General features: G+C 51.7%; 2 protein-coding genes across 3 annotated transcripts in view; both read right to left on the reverse strand.

Moving 5' to 3' along the window:
• LOC107325788 (RNA 5'-monophosphate methyltransferase) overlaps window positions 1-1,826 on the reverse strand; it is a 31,897-nt gene extending 30,071 nt beyond the window's left edge. Inside the window, exon 1 of one of the 2 annotated variants that reach the window (XR_014941416.1) lies at window positions 638-656. Coding sequence is in view for 1 of the 2 variants with exons in the window: in XM_015886945.3 (XP_015742431.2) it covers window positions 638-943 (306 nt within the window). In the remaining variant the exon portion in view is untranslated. Of the gene's footprint in view, window positions 1-637 lie in introns of both variants that reach the window. The other variant, XM_015886945.3, reaches the window with a different exon arrangement.
• Window positions 1,439-14,291, reverse strand: FAIM2 (Fas apoptotic inhibitory molecule 2). Its single transcript, XM_015886946.3, has 12 exons — window positions 14,161-14,291; window positions 12,812-12,992; window positions 10,946-11,049; window positions 10,743-10,807; window positions 10,170-10,223; window positions 8,508-8,558; window positions 8,058-8,097; window positions 7,553-7,590; window positions 6,547-6,634; window positions 6,148-6,243; window positions 4,692-4,745; window positions 1,439-3,608 (listed from the first exon to the last, which is right to left on the reverse strand). Exons 1-12 carry the CDS (start codon window positions 14,173-14,175, stop codon window positions 3,459-3,461), a joined length of 936 nt encoding a protein of 311 aa, XP_015742432.1. The 5' UTR covers window positions 14,176-14,291; the 3' UTR covers window positions 1,439-3,458.
• Window positions 14,292-15,645: the final 1,354 nt, after the last annotated feature.

Consider the following 15,645-nt stretch of genomic DNA (forward strand, 5'->3'; position numbering starts at 1 on the left):
AGTGTCCTCTAGCGGTGCAAGTTTGCATCTCAAATGAACCACGCAACGTTTTAACCCGACCTGCCCCTATGAGTTCAGCTGAAACAGGACCTGGATCGTCCTTTAGACAGCGCAGACATGTCTGCACTTAATGTCTTAAGGCATCTATCTAAGGCAGACATGTCTTAAGGCATCTAACAAGAGAAGACACAGCGCTCAACCAGAAGGGTTTTCCATCCTGAATCATTCTAAGTTAACACAGAAATACAGCTTCCATCTGGATGGAAAACGAGTTATATCAAATGCATTTATATAAATGCAACTACCGTGCATCTCAATGGCAACACAGCAAAGCTGCGGGGGGGAAAGGGAAAGGAAAGAATAAAAGCAGAACATGGAACAGAAAAGCTCGCAAAAAAAGGGGGAATTGTGTGAGATTCACCAATTTGGTCGCAAAAACCTTTAATAATGCGGGATGTTCATTGGTTAACGTTCATTTTTAGTCCTGTCCGAGCTATAAATGAGGAGATATGGGTAAAATCATAAAAATCATAAGAGATAATGAGAGATAGTGAGAGATTATGAGAGATAATGGGAGATAATGAGAGATAATGAGAGATAATTTTAGTTCCTGGCCCCACCGAGCCCATTCCCTTACCCCGGAGTTGCAGCCCACGTCGAGGCCCAGCAGCGGGCGGTGGTCAGAGGGGAACAGCCGCCGTAAGAGCCCACCGGGCAGGAGGGAAAGGCGACCCTCGGGGGGGTGGAAACGGGAGTAATGGGGGAAGTTCCCGTAAGGAGCAGCACCGGGCTCCAAAGCACGACCCTCCTCCTTCCTGGGAGACGCCATGTTGTCCTGTGGTTGTGTGACGTCGGGAGGGAACAGAGAGAGGGGAGAAAGGTTCCGCAGGAGGAAGGTTCCGGGGGTTGGATGGGAGGTTTGCTGTGAGGGTGATGGGAACATTGAATTGTGTAATCGTGAGAGCTCGAAAAGACCTCCCAGATCATCCCAGATCACGGGCTGCAGCTCCTCCTATAGGAGAAGCTTTATTAAAGTCTATGCAGCCCGCACTCACAGCCTTGCTGTCATCCACCAGGTGATGCTCGAGGCTTTGAGCATCAGATCTTTCTCCAGAGGCAATGGAAAACACTCTGAGCGTTTGCTTGCAGCACTGTCTTCCCTCTGCTTTGTTGGTTTGGAAACCTACATGAGCTTAAGCCAAGCCTAAATGAGTCTGCTCATACCCTCTGGCTCTCAGTCACTTCATGCGTGGTGGCTGTGCTAAAGCCATGAGCATTTTATTGCTTCATATAGGATGTATTCTTTGGCCATAAGCAGAGAAAGACCCATCAGGTCTGCATTAAAACCCTGAGCTATGCCCTGTCACTGTTTATGTTTCCCATTTCAGCTGTGCAACCCAAACCATCCTCCAGTCTGACCTGACAACAGAACAACGCCGACGGTTTTGCAACGGTTTATTTACCAACGTTCAGAGAAAATACAAAATCCTATTTCTGAAATCGTAAAGAATGGGTGGACGAAAGGAGCACGGGGATACAGAGCCAGGGGCCAGGCAATGCAGGCCTCAGGTAAGGGACATCCACATGGCATAATAAGTGAAGCAGCCCAGCAACTCTGTTGTGCAGCATGGTGAGGAACCCAATGATGGCTGTTCCTCGCCCCTAACCCTGTGATGCTCAGCCCCATGGGGACTTCCACCTTCAAGTGATCTCTGTCTGGTTTGGGTGAGCAGCAAGCTGTGGGGACGGCACTGAGAGGAGCCAGGACACATGCAAGAAGGGAGCCCTGCAGGGGGACATACACGTAACCCCTGCTCAGGTGGCCCCGAGATGGAGCAGATGCCATGCAAGCTTTGGAGCAGAAAGCCAGGAGAGAGAAGCAGCCGAGTTACTCCACAGCAGAAGGAATAAGAGCAAGAGATCCAGAGTGGGCTGCAGGTCTGTGTTCTCCTCCCCAGGTCCGACTGTGAGAAGTCCCAGCGCAGGAAGAGGGCTGCAGAGCTGCAGGATTATCCTCTTCCAGAGGAAATTTAGGACTGTTGTTGAGTCAGAATTCTTCACATAACGCTCCTTCCTGAAAAGCTGGAAAGCAGAAATGCCCACAGGCCACCTGCTGTGAGCAAAGGAAGCTGCACAGCCTGTCTGCTAAGGTGTTGCAGAAGTGCCCGCGTGGGTCTGAGTGAGAAAAATCCCTCTCTGAACTTGTGTTTCATTATCTTTTAGGGTGCCTCCCTTGTCTTTCCTCCCAGTTCCTCCTGCTCAACAGCTCACAGCCCTTATTTGGTCTCTGTGATGCGCTGCAGAAAACAAGGGCTCATAGACTTCACTCCATCCTCGTAGCACTCTTTATCCCCAAACCATGGCTGGTTTTTCTTGAAGGGAGAGATGAAAAGCATTGATTCTGCTCCTGCATTACCAACAAGGTCAGTGCAGCTGCTGAGGGCTTGAAGCATCATTTTTTCTTATTGACTGCTGTACAGTAACTTTCCTTTTCCTCTGCCCAGCTCAGGGCACAGAACACGTGCAGTGGGAGGATGCGGCATGTGAGGGGTAAGAGCTGGGGCAGCAGAAGCAGAGGAATGTGCAGCACAGAGAATTCTGGCAGAGCCTTTCTCTAAGACGTGGGGATTGCTAGAGGCAGCCCAGTGACGCATTTGCACCAGCATTCCAGGGAGATTGAAGATACGGGTTCTATCAGCAGCAAGGATCGCTTTCTAAATAAGAGCAAAAGGCCCCTTATCTCCACATGGAGCTTTATGGTTAGAAATTAGCCAGCCAATCCCCAAACAGGGGAACGTGAGCAAGGGGAAGATGGAAAGTTACCTGTGTGCACTCTGCTCCACGTCTGGAGATGGGGGACACCTCTCTGTAGCCAACACTAATGTCGCTGTTATAAGCAACAGGTTTTCACCCTCAGTCTTTGGGTAACAGCCACTTAGGACCATGGATCTCAAGCAGCCAAGACACTTGGGGGGGGGTGGGGGAAGATGGGCTTCCCAAGCTATTTTTTCCCTTTGTTCAGCTGTTTTTCTTGCCAGCACCCTAGCAACATTCCCTTCCTCTCCTCCTTTGACATCACTTTCCCTTTGCAGAGCTGTTCCCAGCACTTCAACATCCATCCACATCCAGGCAGCACTGACAGCCTCTGGGGAAGAGAAAACCTCAGCCTCGTGCCTCCTGGTCTCTGGTCTGGTTTGAGCTCAGTAGGAGTGGAGGGAGCAGGAGAGACATCACACTTAAGCCCTGCTTTGCTGTCTGGGTCACAAAGGCTTAACAGCATATATACAAGCTGCATAAAGGAACCCAGGAGCTTTGCTCAGCTGATAGAATGGAGCCTGCTAGTGGGCCAGAAAGGGTGGGTTGTTTCGCTGTCGTTCTTTTAAACCCTCTTTTCCTTTTAAGATTTCTTTTAGACATTTGCATCTAGCTAACGAAGAGAAGATACCGCCCTGCTGTGCTCACTCCTGGCTGGAGCCAAAGAACTGGAGTAAGAAGGAGAAGATGTAGATGATGTCCAGGTAGATATTGAGGGCTCCGAAGATGTATTCCTCTGGGCTCAGTGAGTATCGGCGATTCCCCATCAGCATCTGCGTATCAAAGGCCAGGAACTGTGGGAAAACAGGAAAGCCAGTGACAGTCATGAGCAGATTTTGCATGGGGAGCCTTCATAGAGCCTTAGTATGGGGTTCTGCAGGGGTCATCCTTGCCCTCCCACCCATCACTACCACCCCATTTCCCAGAGCATGGGCAGGCTGAGCTGACAAGCCTGGCACAGCTTCTGACTGAAGTTCATGGGGTGATTATAAGATGTTTAGCTTCCTCGTATTTCGCAGAAGAGTCTTTAATCGTGAATCACAGAAAAAATACCCGGGCTCACTTGAAATGACTTTATTAGCTAATAAATTAAATTGCTCAACTGCTCTTATTCACAGCATGCCCAATGAGCACCACCTTGAGCCCCAAGGCAGCCCTCTCCCTGACCCCCCACCTCAAGGTAGAGCCAAGCATCTTCCCAGACAATTCCCACACCCTAATGCAAGCAGGGCACTGCCAGGACACGCTCAGGGAGAGGGCTCAGAGGAGGGCAGCAAGGGAGCAGCCCAAGGAATGAATGGAGCCTGCTCATCTTTAGAGGAACTGCCCTGTCTCAGGGATTTTGCTGCTTGCAATGGAGCTTTCCAATGCTCCTTGATCCCAAGCCGTGGCCTCTGACTGTCGTCCTGTTCATATCCAGACCTTGATCTACCCCAACCCAACCAGCCCTGCCTTGGCTTTGTGCACTTTCGTAGCCTCATTTTACCCCTAAGTTCCCCTCGAGCCCCACAATGGGCCCCCGCTGCTGTGCCAAAGTCTCTCCTCCCACTCTCAATTGCCTTTTGACCCGTCCTTAGAACGCTTTCTGCTGTTCACACCTACTATTGCACTTGCAGCATGGGTTTGCCCATCACACCATGCTCTGCAACAGCACCATCACGTACACCAACACCCTCCCCAGGTCAAAGCTGAGGTCACCGTGGCTAATTGCTATTTGTGAGCCATTTGCAGGTATAAAGCTCTCTACAATCCTTTGATTTGCTCTTTCTCCTTCCCTAAGCACCTTTCCAGGTTAAAAAAAAAAAGCAATTATTCCATATTTACTTGCTTACATTACCGGCCAGCACTCCCAGCCCTGAGCTCAGCACCACACTTACCATGGTAAAGATGATGGCACCAAGCAGAGCGTAGATCGCATGGAGCCAGGGGACCTGGAGAAACAAACCCACCCATCAGTGACTGCAAGAGAACTGCTTAATTGGGACCTGACACAGGTATGAAAGCAGGATATGAGCTAAGGAAAGTGCTCTAATAGCCCTTGACTTTGCACCACGATAGGACCAAATGCAGTGCTTGTTTTAGCAAAGAGCAAGTCCCCATGTCTCAGTTCCCTGCCACACTCTGCCTCTATGTCCATTTGGTTCACAAGTTTCCAAGGCCACGTGTTGTGTTTCTACATCAACTCAGTGCCAGCAGACACCCCTTCCCATGGTGGAAACCCATCCTGCAGCAGCCACAGGAGGTGTTTGCTTATCCAGATGAGCTGATCCCATGGGAAGAAACTCCAATTGCTGGCTCTGGCCGGGTTCTGTATATTAATGGAAGTGGAACGATATTCATCTGTTGGAATCACAGCAGGAGATTCAATGGGATGAAGACCCAGCCTCAGCCCTGCTTGCTGCTCATGGTAACCCAATGCACTGCTATTCCACTATAGGTTGCCCATATGGATGGCTGATTCAACCCAGAGATTGCAGCCTGCCCAAGACAGACAAGCTCATTACCTGCTGCCTCTAGCTATGCTTATCTTGACAGACTACAAGATAAAGAGCAGTTGTCTCAACAGTGTAATGGCAGCAGATTGGCACCGCAAGCTGCTTTACCCTCATGTTGCAGAAGAAAGGAGGTTGATTTGAAGCCAACAAAATGCCATGTTCCTTGTTTTGGAAACACCAGGCTGCTTGTTTTCCATCATCAGGTTAAGTCCAGGGCTGGCACTAATGGAGCATCTCCTGTAGGTCTGACTCTTAAAGCGTGACCCAGAATGATGTGAAGGGTTTGGAGGGTGCTTAGAGGCTGCTGTGAGCAAAGCCAGGTGCTGCTGTCACAGCACCAGGAGGCATTCGATGTGATTAATGGTGGTACAGAGCCCCACACGCCTTCCTGCTTTCATCAGAACCATTCAGAATCTGTCAGGCATTTGCCTGAGTGATAGTTCACCTAATGAAGCGCTCTTGGATGAGGACCAGATGCTCCGTGCTGCCACGCCAAGCTCTTTGCAAGGTGTGGTCCCAGCCAACACCGGGTTCATGCCAGGAGCAGGGATGCAGAGAGCCGTGTGGAAGGCTGGGGAGAGGGCTGGACCCATGCAAGAGGGACTGGAGGCAAGTGGAGGAGCAATGAGCAAGTGGTGAGCACAAACATGCTCACCATCCTGAGTTTACTGAAGGGGAAACTGAGGCACAAGCAGGTGGTGCCATCTGCCATAGGGTCACTATGCAGCTCCAGGAACAGAAGCAAACTTCCTCCAGCCCCAGGCCAGTGCTGTCCCACAGCCCGATATCTGATTGTTCAAGCAGGCAAGAGGAAAGAGGAGCGCGGCTCTTTACTCACATATTTGTAGGGCAGAATCACAGCCAGGATGATGCCACCAAAGAAGAGCACCATGAGCATCACGAAGAGGATGCCCTGGTAGGAGGTGAAGTCAAACTGCAGAGGCAAAGAGAAGTGTTACAAGGGTAGGTACTGGAGCAAAGGGGATCTAAACCCCATGTCTCCATCCCCCCAACCCCCAGCACTGCTCCCATGTTGCTGTTGGAGGCAATTGCTTCATCTGCACCTCAGGTCCTACAGCCCAACACCCACTTGACTGCATGACAGAGCCAAACACTCACCATGTCCCTCTTGTTTCTATGGAGAAGAGCCCAGTACCTATCACACTTTGCACCCCAGCATCCCTCAGATTGCTCCTACAGACCTGCCCCCCTCCACTCCTCACACACAGGGACTGACCTTGGTCTGGAAGCTGAAGATGGTGACAGAAAGACACACCAGGGCAGTGATCCCCAGGCACAGAAGAACTGACTTGGTGTCATAATAACTGCAAAATTAAAAGTAAAACCAGTTTTCTGGGGGCCTGAGAAAGGCTCAGATGGGTTTTCCTCCTGCTTTAAATAGAGGGGGGGGGGGAATAGGCAGGAAGGCATATCTGTGCCCCCTGGGAGCTCAGGAGCAGTTAAGATGGGACTGAGTATAGAAATCTCTCTGTGCATGGACAGATGGAGAAGGGGAGGATTCAAACTGGGAGGCAATAAAAATAGAGTGACAAACGTCACCGCAGCACAACGAGAAGTCAGAAAGCTGCAAAAGCCACTGTTAGGTGCTTGCAACAAGGGGCTAAACAGCACCACACTCAGCCCTAAGAGCTGTGCTCCTGCTCTTCCCTTCAGTTCCATTACAGAGCACTACCTCTGGCATTCTCTCCTATTTTCTGGTATTTTCCCTGGGCTGCTGAATCCATCGCTTTCTTTGTCTGCTGCACACATCCACCAACACCCACTGCCTCATCACCAGGGCCCCATGTGAACCAGAGCTGATCTGAGTGGAGCATATCAGCAAAAACAAGCAAGAGGGAGCACAAAACAAAACAGCTGGGAAAGAAAAACCTCTGCTTGTGTCAACTCCAGCCCCATCTGCTCATTGCAAGGGGTGAGATCAACCTATGGCAGTGCCCTATAGCCCACATGTGCAAGCAGGGGGGCTCTTCAGTGCTCTCCTATAGGGTTTAGCACAGCCAGGAATTACCCTGTGCCACCTAGCAGTGGAGAAGAAGGGGTTAACACTTCTTTCTGGATAGTTTCCTTTAGGTAAAAAAGGGTATTTTGGTGTTTTCAGAGGGAAAGTTTCTGTTTCAGGTGGCTGCTGATGCACAGGGAGCTCAGGTGGCCCTTATGGTTCAGAAGGGAGGAAAGGTGACACATGGGATCAGGACACCTCCAGCACCGCATGCTCAACCCACCTGGAAAGCATCCCAGTGAGATAAGCCATGGAGAGGGTCTGGGAGGAGAGAGAACAGCATTACTCTTGTGTTCACATCCCAAGGAGACACTGAGCAGGTAGAGCATCTGAACTGCAGCAACAGTGATAACCACAAGGGCTGCGCAGCCTCAAACTGACGCCCACGAGCAGCAATCTTTGCATAGTTTCACACATATCAATGATGAATATCCATAGGAATGGGTTAAAATGAATGAGAACAGTCCCACCTTCCCCCCTCCTGCACAGGACTACCCCACTCCCATGACCATGCAGCCTCCGCAGGCATTTGGCTCTAAACAGAGGCTCCCTTCTTCCCTTCTTATCACATTCTAGTTCAATTGTAGCTCCTCAACCCGAGTGCAGGGCAATCAGAGGATGGAATTCCTGCAGGAATTCAGAGCAGGGCCTTTATTCTCCTGCCTGGAGCCCTTGTGAAGCTCGCAGTGGTGGAAGGCTCAGAGCACACACTGTTCAGATGCACTTACAAAGATGCTCAGCAGGATCAGGTTCCATGGGAAATACCTCCTGCAAAGCAAAGAAACAGAGGCTGATCAGCAGGATGCAATCAGATGTGCCATGTAATTAATGGCTCGTGAGTAAGTGGCAGGGTGGTACAGGGGAGGACACTCATCCCAGTGGGGATGGGGGTTGGATTTATGTGCTCCTAAGCACAAAGGACACTAATGCCCCTCTGATATTCCAGCAGAGCAGCCAGGGTGGGGAAAAAGCAGACGGTTCTCTGCAGTATTTAACAGTGAACACACAGAGCAATACAGCAGCTCATTCTCCCCCTCCAGCAGCAACACATCACTGCACCAGGCCTGGAAACACAGCCCCGTCCCATCTCTGCAATGCTGCTGGTCATGTTTGAAGCAAAATAACATTCATCCTTCACTTCATTGCATTGTTTTTAATCCAGAAAGAAAACGTTTTACCTGGGCCCAGAGCAACAAGCAAGAATCAGGTAGGTCACAAAGAAAACAGCACTGCAAAGAGAAAAAGAGCAGATCAAAGGGGGAAAACACAAGCACTGTGTGTTGATGCAAGAGAGGAGCCCCCAGGTGACAAGTTTTAATGCTCCAGCGCACTGCTCAAATGCAGCACAGTGCCAAAGCTGAGGCTGAAGCAATGCATTAAGTGCCTTCTGCTGAAGCTTCCTGCTTTACACCCATCCCTGAGGTGGGACAGAGCACCCACCCTTGAAAGAAACCCTGCAGGATGGTTTAGAGCAGAGTCAATAGAGCACCAGAAGGTGTTTGTTATGGACACCTCCCTGCTGCTCGTGGTGGTACAGCCAGGTTGTGAACCTCATTTCCAACACCTGCCCTGCTCAGTGGGACCAGGGCATCATTTCTGCAACCTATTCTGCTTTAAGCAGCTTGCTTAAGGACAGCAGGATGCTCTGTGCTGGAGAAGGGACATGACCTCCACCCTTCAGCAAAGCAGCAACCCCAGAGCAGAGGGATGGTCCCTGTGCCCCGCTGTCACGCAGCAGTGTTTTTCCACCACGCTGATGGGGTCCGGCGCAGTGGGAACCTGCTCACCCACTTTCACCCTCGTGCCTTGAGGGAAAGCAGCTTCCAAGCATGCCGATGGCAGCACGATAGCCACTCACCTTCAGTCTAATAAATGAACGTGACGGCAAAGGCCACGGGCCATGATAAATGCAACAGAGATAAACCTGAGCTGTGCTCTCCCACAGGGAAACCAGGAAAGCACTCGTGTTGGGAGCAGAGAGAGAGCTTTGCTGCTGTCCATCTGCTTTGCACCCCCCTACACTCATCATCTGCTCCTGCATTATTCCTTCAGCAGTGAGAAAACACCCCAGGGCACCCACTTGGGAGGTACCTATACAGGTATACACAGATATACAGGTGATGTCTGTGCATGAAGGGGAGCCAACCAGGACAAGGACCTGGAGAGGTGGGGAGCTGGGGAGAAAGGTGGGTTTGCTGAGGGGGACAGAGCAAAATGAAGTCTCTCCACCTGCCCCCAGATTCATTTGCTCCTCCTGAAGGCCAGGAGGAAGATGCCCACTGCTGAGAAGGCTGCAGGTGTGCCCAAAGGGAAAGCCAAGCCCAAGTTCTGTTCAGGTCTTTTCTCTCTGCAAGGCAGCACAGCTCTCCAATCTATCAGCGGGTCAGGAAGGAGCAAATTCTCCTCTAAGGTCAACCAGTTTCCTCCTGTTAGTGCTATTTTGGAGCTGTTTTCTAAGTTACATAAGCAGGCGTCTCAACTCCAGGCCTGGATGCATTTGGTGATGTGGGTGTAACTAATTAAGGACAGGTTCACAGAATGTCACTCATGGGCAATTGCATCGCGCTCTCTGTCTGCTTAATTAGCAGCACTAACACACACAGCATCCAGCAAACAGCAAACATATTAACACACAGGGTTGCAGCCAGACTCCTTCCTCTCTGACCTTTGGGACCAGGCTGATGAATGGAGCCCCAGATCCTGAGCACTAAAAGCTGCCCTGTGATGGCAACCTCAGCATGACTGCCACCCTATGCACACTCAGGCAGGGTCAGGAGACCTCAATGCCATATCCAGAGCTGTTTGGCACATGCATGGCCATAGAGAGGACAGATACTCACTAGGAAGCCCAGTACCAACCAGAGTGCACCTGGACGTATCCCTTGACCGGTTCACTGCAAAACAGAAAGGAACACTGAGCAGAGAGCATCGAAATGCCAATCACTTCACAGCTTACTGCTGAATTAAACCTGGGGATGCTCACGAGGTGACACAGCAGGAGCTATGTGCAAAAACACAGCGGGCTCTACCCAGAGCAAGCAACCAGAAAGCAATCCAAGCTGTCACAGCAGGGAGACAGCCCTGCTGCTATCGGTGACCTCAGGCTCGTGTTGTTGCTCAGATGCAATGGAGGAGGTCATCTCCTCAGGCTGACAGTGATCCATTATTCATTCCATGGGCAATGTGAGCTGCAGTGCCTACAATGCTCAGCCACCCGAGCTGGAGAGCTGTGGGGTGTCTGCTTCTGCAGGAGCATAGGATGGAGTCTGATAGTGTTGATATCTCCAAGGGCAAAATGATTCAGGGATGGAGCAGCAGCAGCTGCTGAGTGTGAGGATAAGAATCCCCATCTCTGCTGGGAGTGGCACCCAAAGGGGCAACACGTCATTCAGGGGACATCCAGAAGGACCTACCAGAAGGTGAAGAAAGCAACAATGACGAGAGTCACCAGGAGCTGGACCAACAGGATGGCATAAACCTGCAATGAGAGGCACCCATGGGAGACCCATTTCATAGTCCTGGGGGACCACAGCCACCACAGCCAGGTCCCAAAGAGCAGAGCTGGACTCAGGGCCCTGCAGAAGGCTTAATAGGGGGGCACAGCTCCAGCCCTTACCTTCCTGATGAACACTCTGCGCACATTCCGGTCGTCCCAGCTGAAGGATGTGAGCATCTCTGTGTCCCCAGGGTACGCCCCGCTGCCATAGCTGGGGCTCGTGCCTGAAGAAAAGGCAGAGATCAGCCCCATCCAGCTGCAATGATGTGTCCTCGGTGACTGATTTCAGCTCAGGAGGCCCCAAAGTGAAGGGACCATAACACAGAATTGTGCATCATGCAAGGAGCGTCTCCAAGGATAATAAATGGGAAGACCCTTCCACAACCCCCAACTCAACGAGGACAGGAGGGTTAATCCCTGCCTACAGGAACAGCACATCTCTAAAGGTAATTAGAGGGCTCACGCTGTATCCTCCTTCACCTTTTGCTGAATATTAAAGCATTCCCAAGAGGAGCTGTGACTCAGCACCTCCATCATTCCCACACTCCAGTACAGGAGGATTCCCTCTCAGCTCTGTATTTGCCTGAGTTCAGGTTGTGGCTGCCAACATCACACCCTCCCCTCTTGAGAGCGGCTCATTTCAGCTCCATCCCGACATCCAATTTCTATGCGTGGAGTCAGGATGATTTAGCAGCAAGAGGGAAATAACTGCAGTGCAACCCCAAAATCCCTACACCTCTGCCCTCCCAAGGGCTCCATGGTGCACGCTGTTACTGCTGGAGCTGTTTCCCCTTAAGAACTAAACAAAACAAACACACCAAACCCACTGCAGCCTTCACACATCATCTCTGCATGCTACTTCTCTTCCAAAAAACCCCATCTGTGTTACTAACCATCTGCAAGCCGGGTTTCCTATGGGAACAGGGCTCATGTAATGACACGTGCTTATACATTCCCATCTCCACCTGTTTGGCAGATGCCTCTCCTCCCCCTCAGAGCTTCACAGCTCATTGATTCTCAGCTCCTTTGGGCAGGTGGATGGAAGACCCATGAAGAGGAATGCTGCTGTAAAGCCCAATTCAGAGCCCTAGCTCTGAATTTCTTCTGTTTTACTGGCCAAAGGCTGCCTGCTCTTAATGCAGAAGCCTCATCTCCAGATGCCCCCCGGCAGCAAATAAATCCCTCGTGCTCTTTTGATGCTTAATGAACCCCTCGTGCCTTCTGCCCCAGCAGGGACGTGCTCCTCTGTGCATCCTCATTTCTGCACGGTCTGTTATCACCGAGCACCTGAGGTCTGTGTCCCCGGGGCACCGCTGTGCCTCCTGCGTCACAGCAATCACAGCATCCAGCACCACATCGCACCTCAATGCCTCCGAGGAATGGAGGGCTTTCCTCCTGCCCTGAAGCATCCCCAGCAGCAACCACCTCCCACCCACAGCCCTGTTGGATGCACGGTGGTGTCCCCAGTGTGGGACTGCAGAAAGCAGCCCCAGAGCCACTTGTCACTGCTTTGTGAGCCATTAAGAAGAGCCCCATTGCATCCCCCCCTCCAAGACCCATAACAAGGGAGCAGGGAAAGAATGTGAATTCGGAGAGAAACAGTGGCAGGGATGAGTGCATGGTGCACAGGGAACAGCCGCAGAGGGAAAACCCAGCCAGGTTTGTCAGGATGGAGCAAGGGATGATGCAGCACCAAAATGAGTCCCCTGGGAGCCCCATAATGCTGGCACCCCAACCCATTTGGGCTTCACTTATCCTATAATAGCAGGAAGACCCAGATGGTGGTTACAGCAAGCTGGGACGTTATCTATCCTCTCTTTCTGACCCCCTAAAGGCATGCATTTTTTATAGCTAATAGCCATACCCCTATGGGCATCCCTACCACAGATCACACCAGCTCCGCCATCCCTGGCTCCTCTCCCTTCTACAAGCATAGGGGCAACCTCTGTACCAACTTCCCCCCACCCCCCCGACATGGGTACTCACTGGGGTCTACGTAAGCCCAGCTGGGGTGCAATGGGACGGATGGGGGAGGAGGGTAAGTACCCATCTTCAGCCCCTCTCCTGCTGTTGCCTCCTCATAGGTTGGAGGGGCCGGTGGGGCTGTGGCATTGTCCTTCTTCTCCCCCTGCCCCTCAGGGTTGGGGGGTTTGTTGTTCACTGTGAGCTGCACAGGAAGAAGGGGGGAAAATAGAGAAAGATTAGGGTAGAGAATGGCACAGAATTGCCTTTCAAGGTGAATTCAGAAGGACACAGGTGGAGGTCTGGGGATCCCTCATTTGGTCCCAGGTTGCCTCCACTTTGGGCTGTTTCTCCCATCCCTGATGAAGTGCTGTGATTTCGGCCTCCACCTGCACCAAAGCTGCTCATTCTTCTTCGCACACCCAAAGATGCACAATATGAAGATGCACCAAACAGATCTGGGAACCCACATAGCCAGAATAGGAGATCCCAGCCAAGAGCCAACCTCAGGCTGCCTGAGAACAGCATCCATTTAACCTGCCAGCAACATCCCTGTCGTCCCAGGGTGAGCCATGAGCCTGGCATCCTGTTCCTGCTGCCAATGCAGGTGCTAGCTCAGTGCCAAGGACCCCTCAAGCCACAGGGATGTGGGGCTGGAAACCCCCAGAAAGAACAGTGAACCATCACCAAAACAGCACAGTTCCTGCAAAAAGGTCTTGAATTAAAGGTGCAGCAAACCCTTAGAAATAAGGCTGGATGCCTCACTTGGATGCACACACATCCACTTTGGGATTATCATGCCACAGCCTCTGCTCTGCTCTAATGGTGGCCAGGACCATGCAGAACTCCCTGAGCTGCCCAAGGAGACATGCAGGGCCAGCACTGCATCCAAGCAGCCTCCAGCATCGTTACCATAGCAATGGTGCACTGTGCTGGCAGAGGATACACACCACCCCCACCGCCCCTTCCCCCAGGATCAGAGCATCAGTGAACCCCAAAACACAGAGCTCCCTGCATCAGGAGGTACCAAGTGCTGGGTAGGGAGTGATGGGAAAGAACAAGCACCCCGATATCCAGGATGGGGAGGCAAGAAACAGCCATGGATGGACTGAGCTCTGCATCCAGCACAAGAAACATCCACCAGCCCCACAGTGACTGCTCCATCCTCTTCCTCCACCAAAACACTGTCACAGAGACCACTGTACCCCCAAACCTGGCTTTGCTCAGGCACCCAACTCCCCCCCTCTGCAACAATTGCTTTATCTCTTAAACCCTCTCCATCCAACCCATTCCCCCCCGCCCCCACCCCCGGAACCATGCAATAATTACGCATGCATGACGAGTCACCAGCCCAACCTTGACCTCCCACCTACCTTGCCCTGGGTCATGGCACCTTGCTAAGGTGCTGCCAGACCCAGAGGGAAGAGACAGAGCTCCGCACTGAGCCCCTTCTGCTCCCTCTCCGAGTGATTTGGGGCTGCCTGCAACGGCTGCAGCTCACACTGATGCTTTCACCTTCTAGCAATATCCACGGAGCTGGAGGGAGGACCGTACCATTCCCAGCCTGCAGCACAGGGGGAAGCCAGGAAAGAAACAGCTCAAAATGAGGACAAGCAGCCACTGGCAGCGATGGGGAGGATGCGTGCGGAGGCAGCAGCCGGGTTGGAAAGCAGCTGCCCCCAGAGGTGCTGAGCTCAGGGCAGAGACTGCAGAGGAGAGGGAGATGTAAAGGATGCTGTGCTGCTGCAGCATCACAGCTGTGTGCCAGAGCCAGCTATGAGCTGAGGAGCAGCAACCAGTGAGCCCTGCTGTATCCAGGTATGGGGGAGCAGAAGAACACCAGAGTTGATCTCTCCAACACAAGAGCAGCAGGGAGGAATGATGCACTGCCCTGGGTCCTTCCCTGACCCTTTGTAGGGTTTGCATAGAGCAGGGCAGAGAAGCAGAGGCTCGTTTCCCCCCATGCACTGCCTTTTCCAGGACTCAACTGTTCTGTTTCTCTGCTTTTCATCAGCATCACACCAGGAATTCATTGGTCAAATCTATAAAGAAGGCACCAAAAGAACTAACAAACTAACTAAGAGCCTATCTATGTAGCCAGGCTCCCTAAAAGCAGCCCTAAAAATAGCAATTAAAGTAAATAATTCATTAAAACACCTTCATCTGCAGCCTTTCCTTTGAAGGGGTTGATGGGAGGGTTAAAAGAAAATCATGAGCTGGAAGTGAAGGAATGCAACCCAGCTGGCACCCATACAGACCAGCCCCAGCTATTCAATCAGATTACCACAAAGACTGCAAAAACTTGTCAGGATCATTCAGAATCAATTAAGTGCCCGTTAACCACAAGCTCCTCAAGGGCTTTCATTCTGCTGGGGTTGAGCTGATGCAGAGAATTGGGCATGTCCAAAGGTACACGATGGAAACCTGTGCCAGAGGGGTCAGGTTTGTGTTGCTGCAGCCAAGAATGAGGAAGTGGTGATGCTCAGCTCAGTGACATCACCCTCAGTCCCCATCCAAGATCAGGGCACAGAACCTCCAGGAGACACATGGTGAGAAAGCAGATGCTTGTTTTCTTAATGGACCCCAGAGAGTCCAGAAGGAGCTGCTCCCATTTTAATTCCTTGCTTTCCAAGTCAGAAGGGCTCAAACACAGCAAAGTCCCACCATGAAGGTTATTTTCCCTGGATTATTGACGTTCCTTCCTCTCAAAGATCCATCGGGAGGATAAGTGCAAGCAAAACCTACAGGTGCTCCAGCACAGCATCCCTGCAACTGATCAGCATCCTCAGCATCCCACTGCAGCTCCCTACCAAGTGCTGGTCCAGCACTGAGCCACACGAGGCAGCTGTTTTCCTGCA

The sequence above is a fragment of the Coturnix japonica genome, unplaced genomic scaffold (assembly GCF_054131305.1).
Source record: "Coturnix japonica strain WE unplaced genomic scaffold, WE-NBRP24 Scf080, whole genome shotgun sequence".
In the NCBI taxonomy this organism is placed as follows: domain Eukaryota; kingdom Metazoa; phylum Chordata; class Aves; order Galliformes; family Phasianidae; genus Coturnix; species Coturnix japonica.

What these genes read in the sequence shown, in the direction of transcription:
- FAIM2 (XM_015886946.3), bottom strand. An exon ending in CTGGGCTTACGTAGACCCCA is followed by an intron (nt 11,050 to 12,811) that starts GTGAGTACCCAT and finishes CCTTTTCTTCAG; the next exon opens with GCACGAGCCCCAGCTATGGC. An exon ending in TGATCCTGCTGAGCATCTTT is followed by an intron (nt 7,591 to 8,057) that starts GTAAGTGCATCT and finishes CTCTCCTCCCAG; the next exon opens with ACCCTCTCCATGGCTTATCT.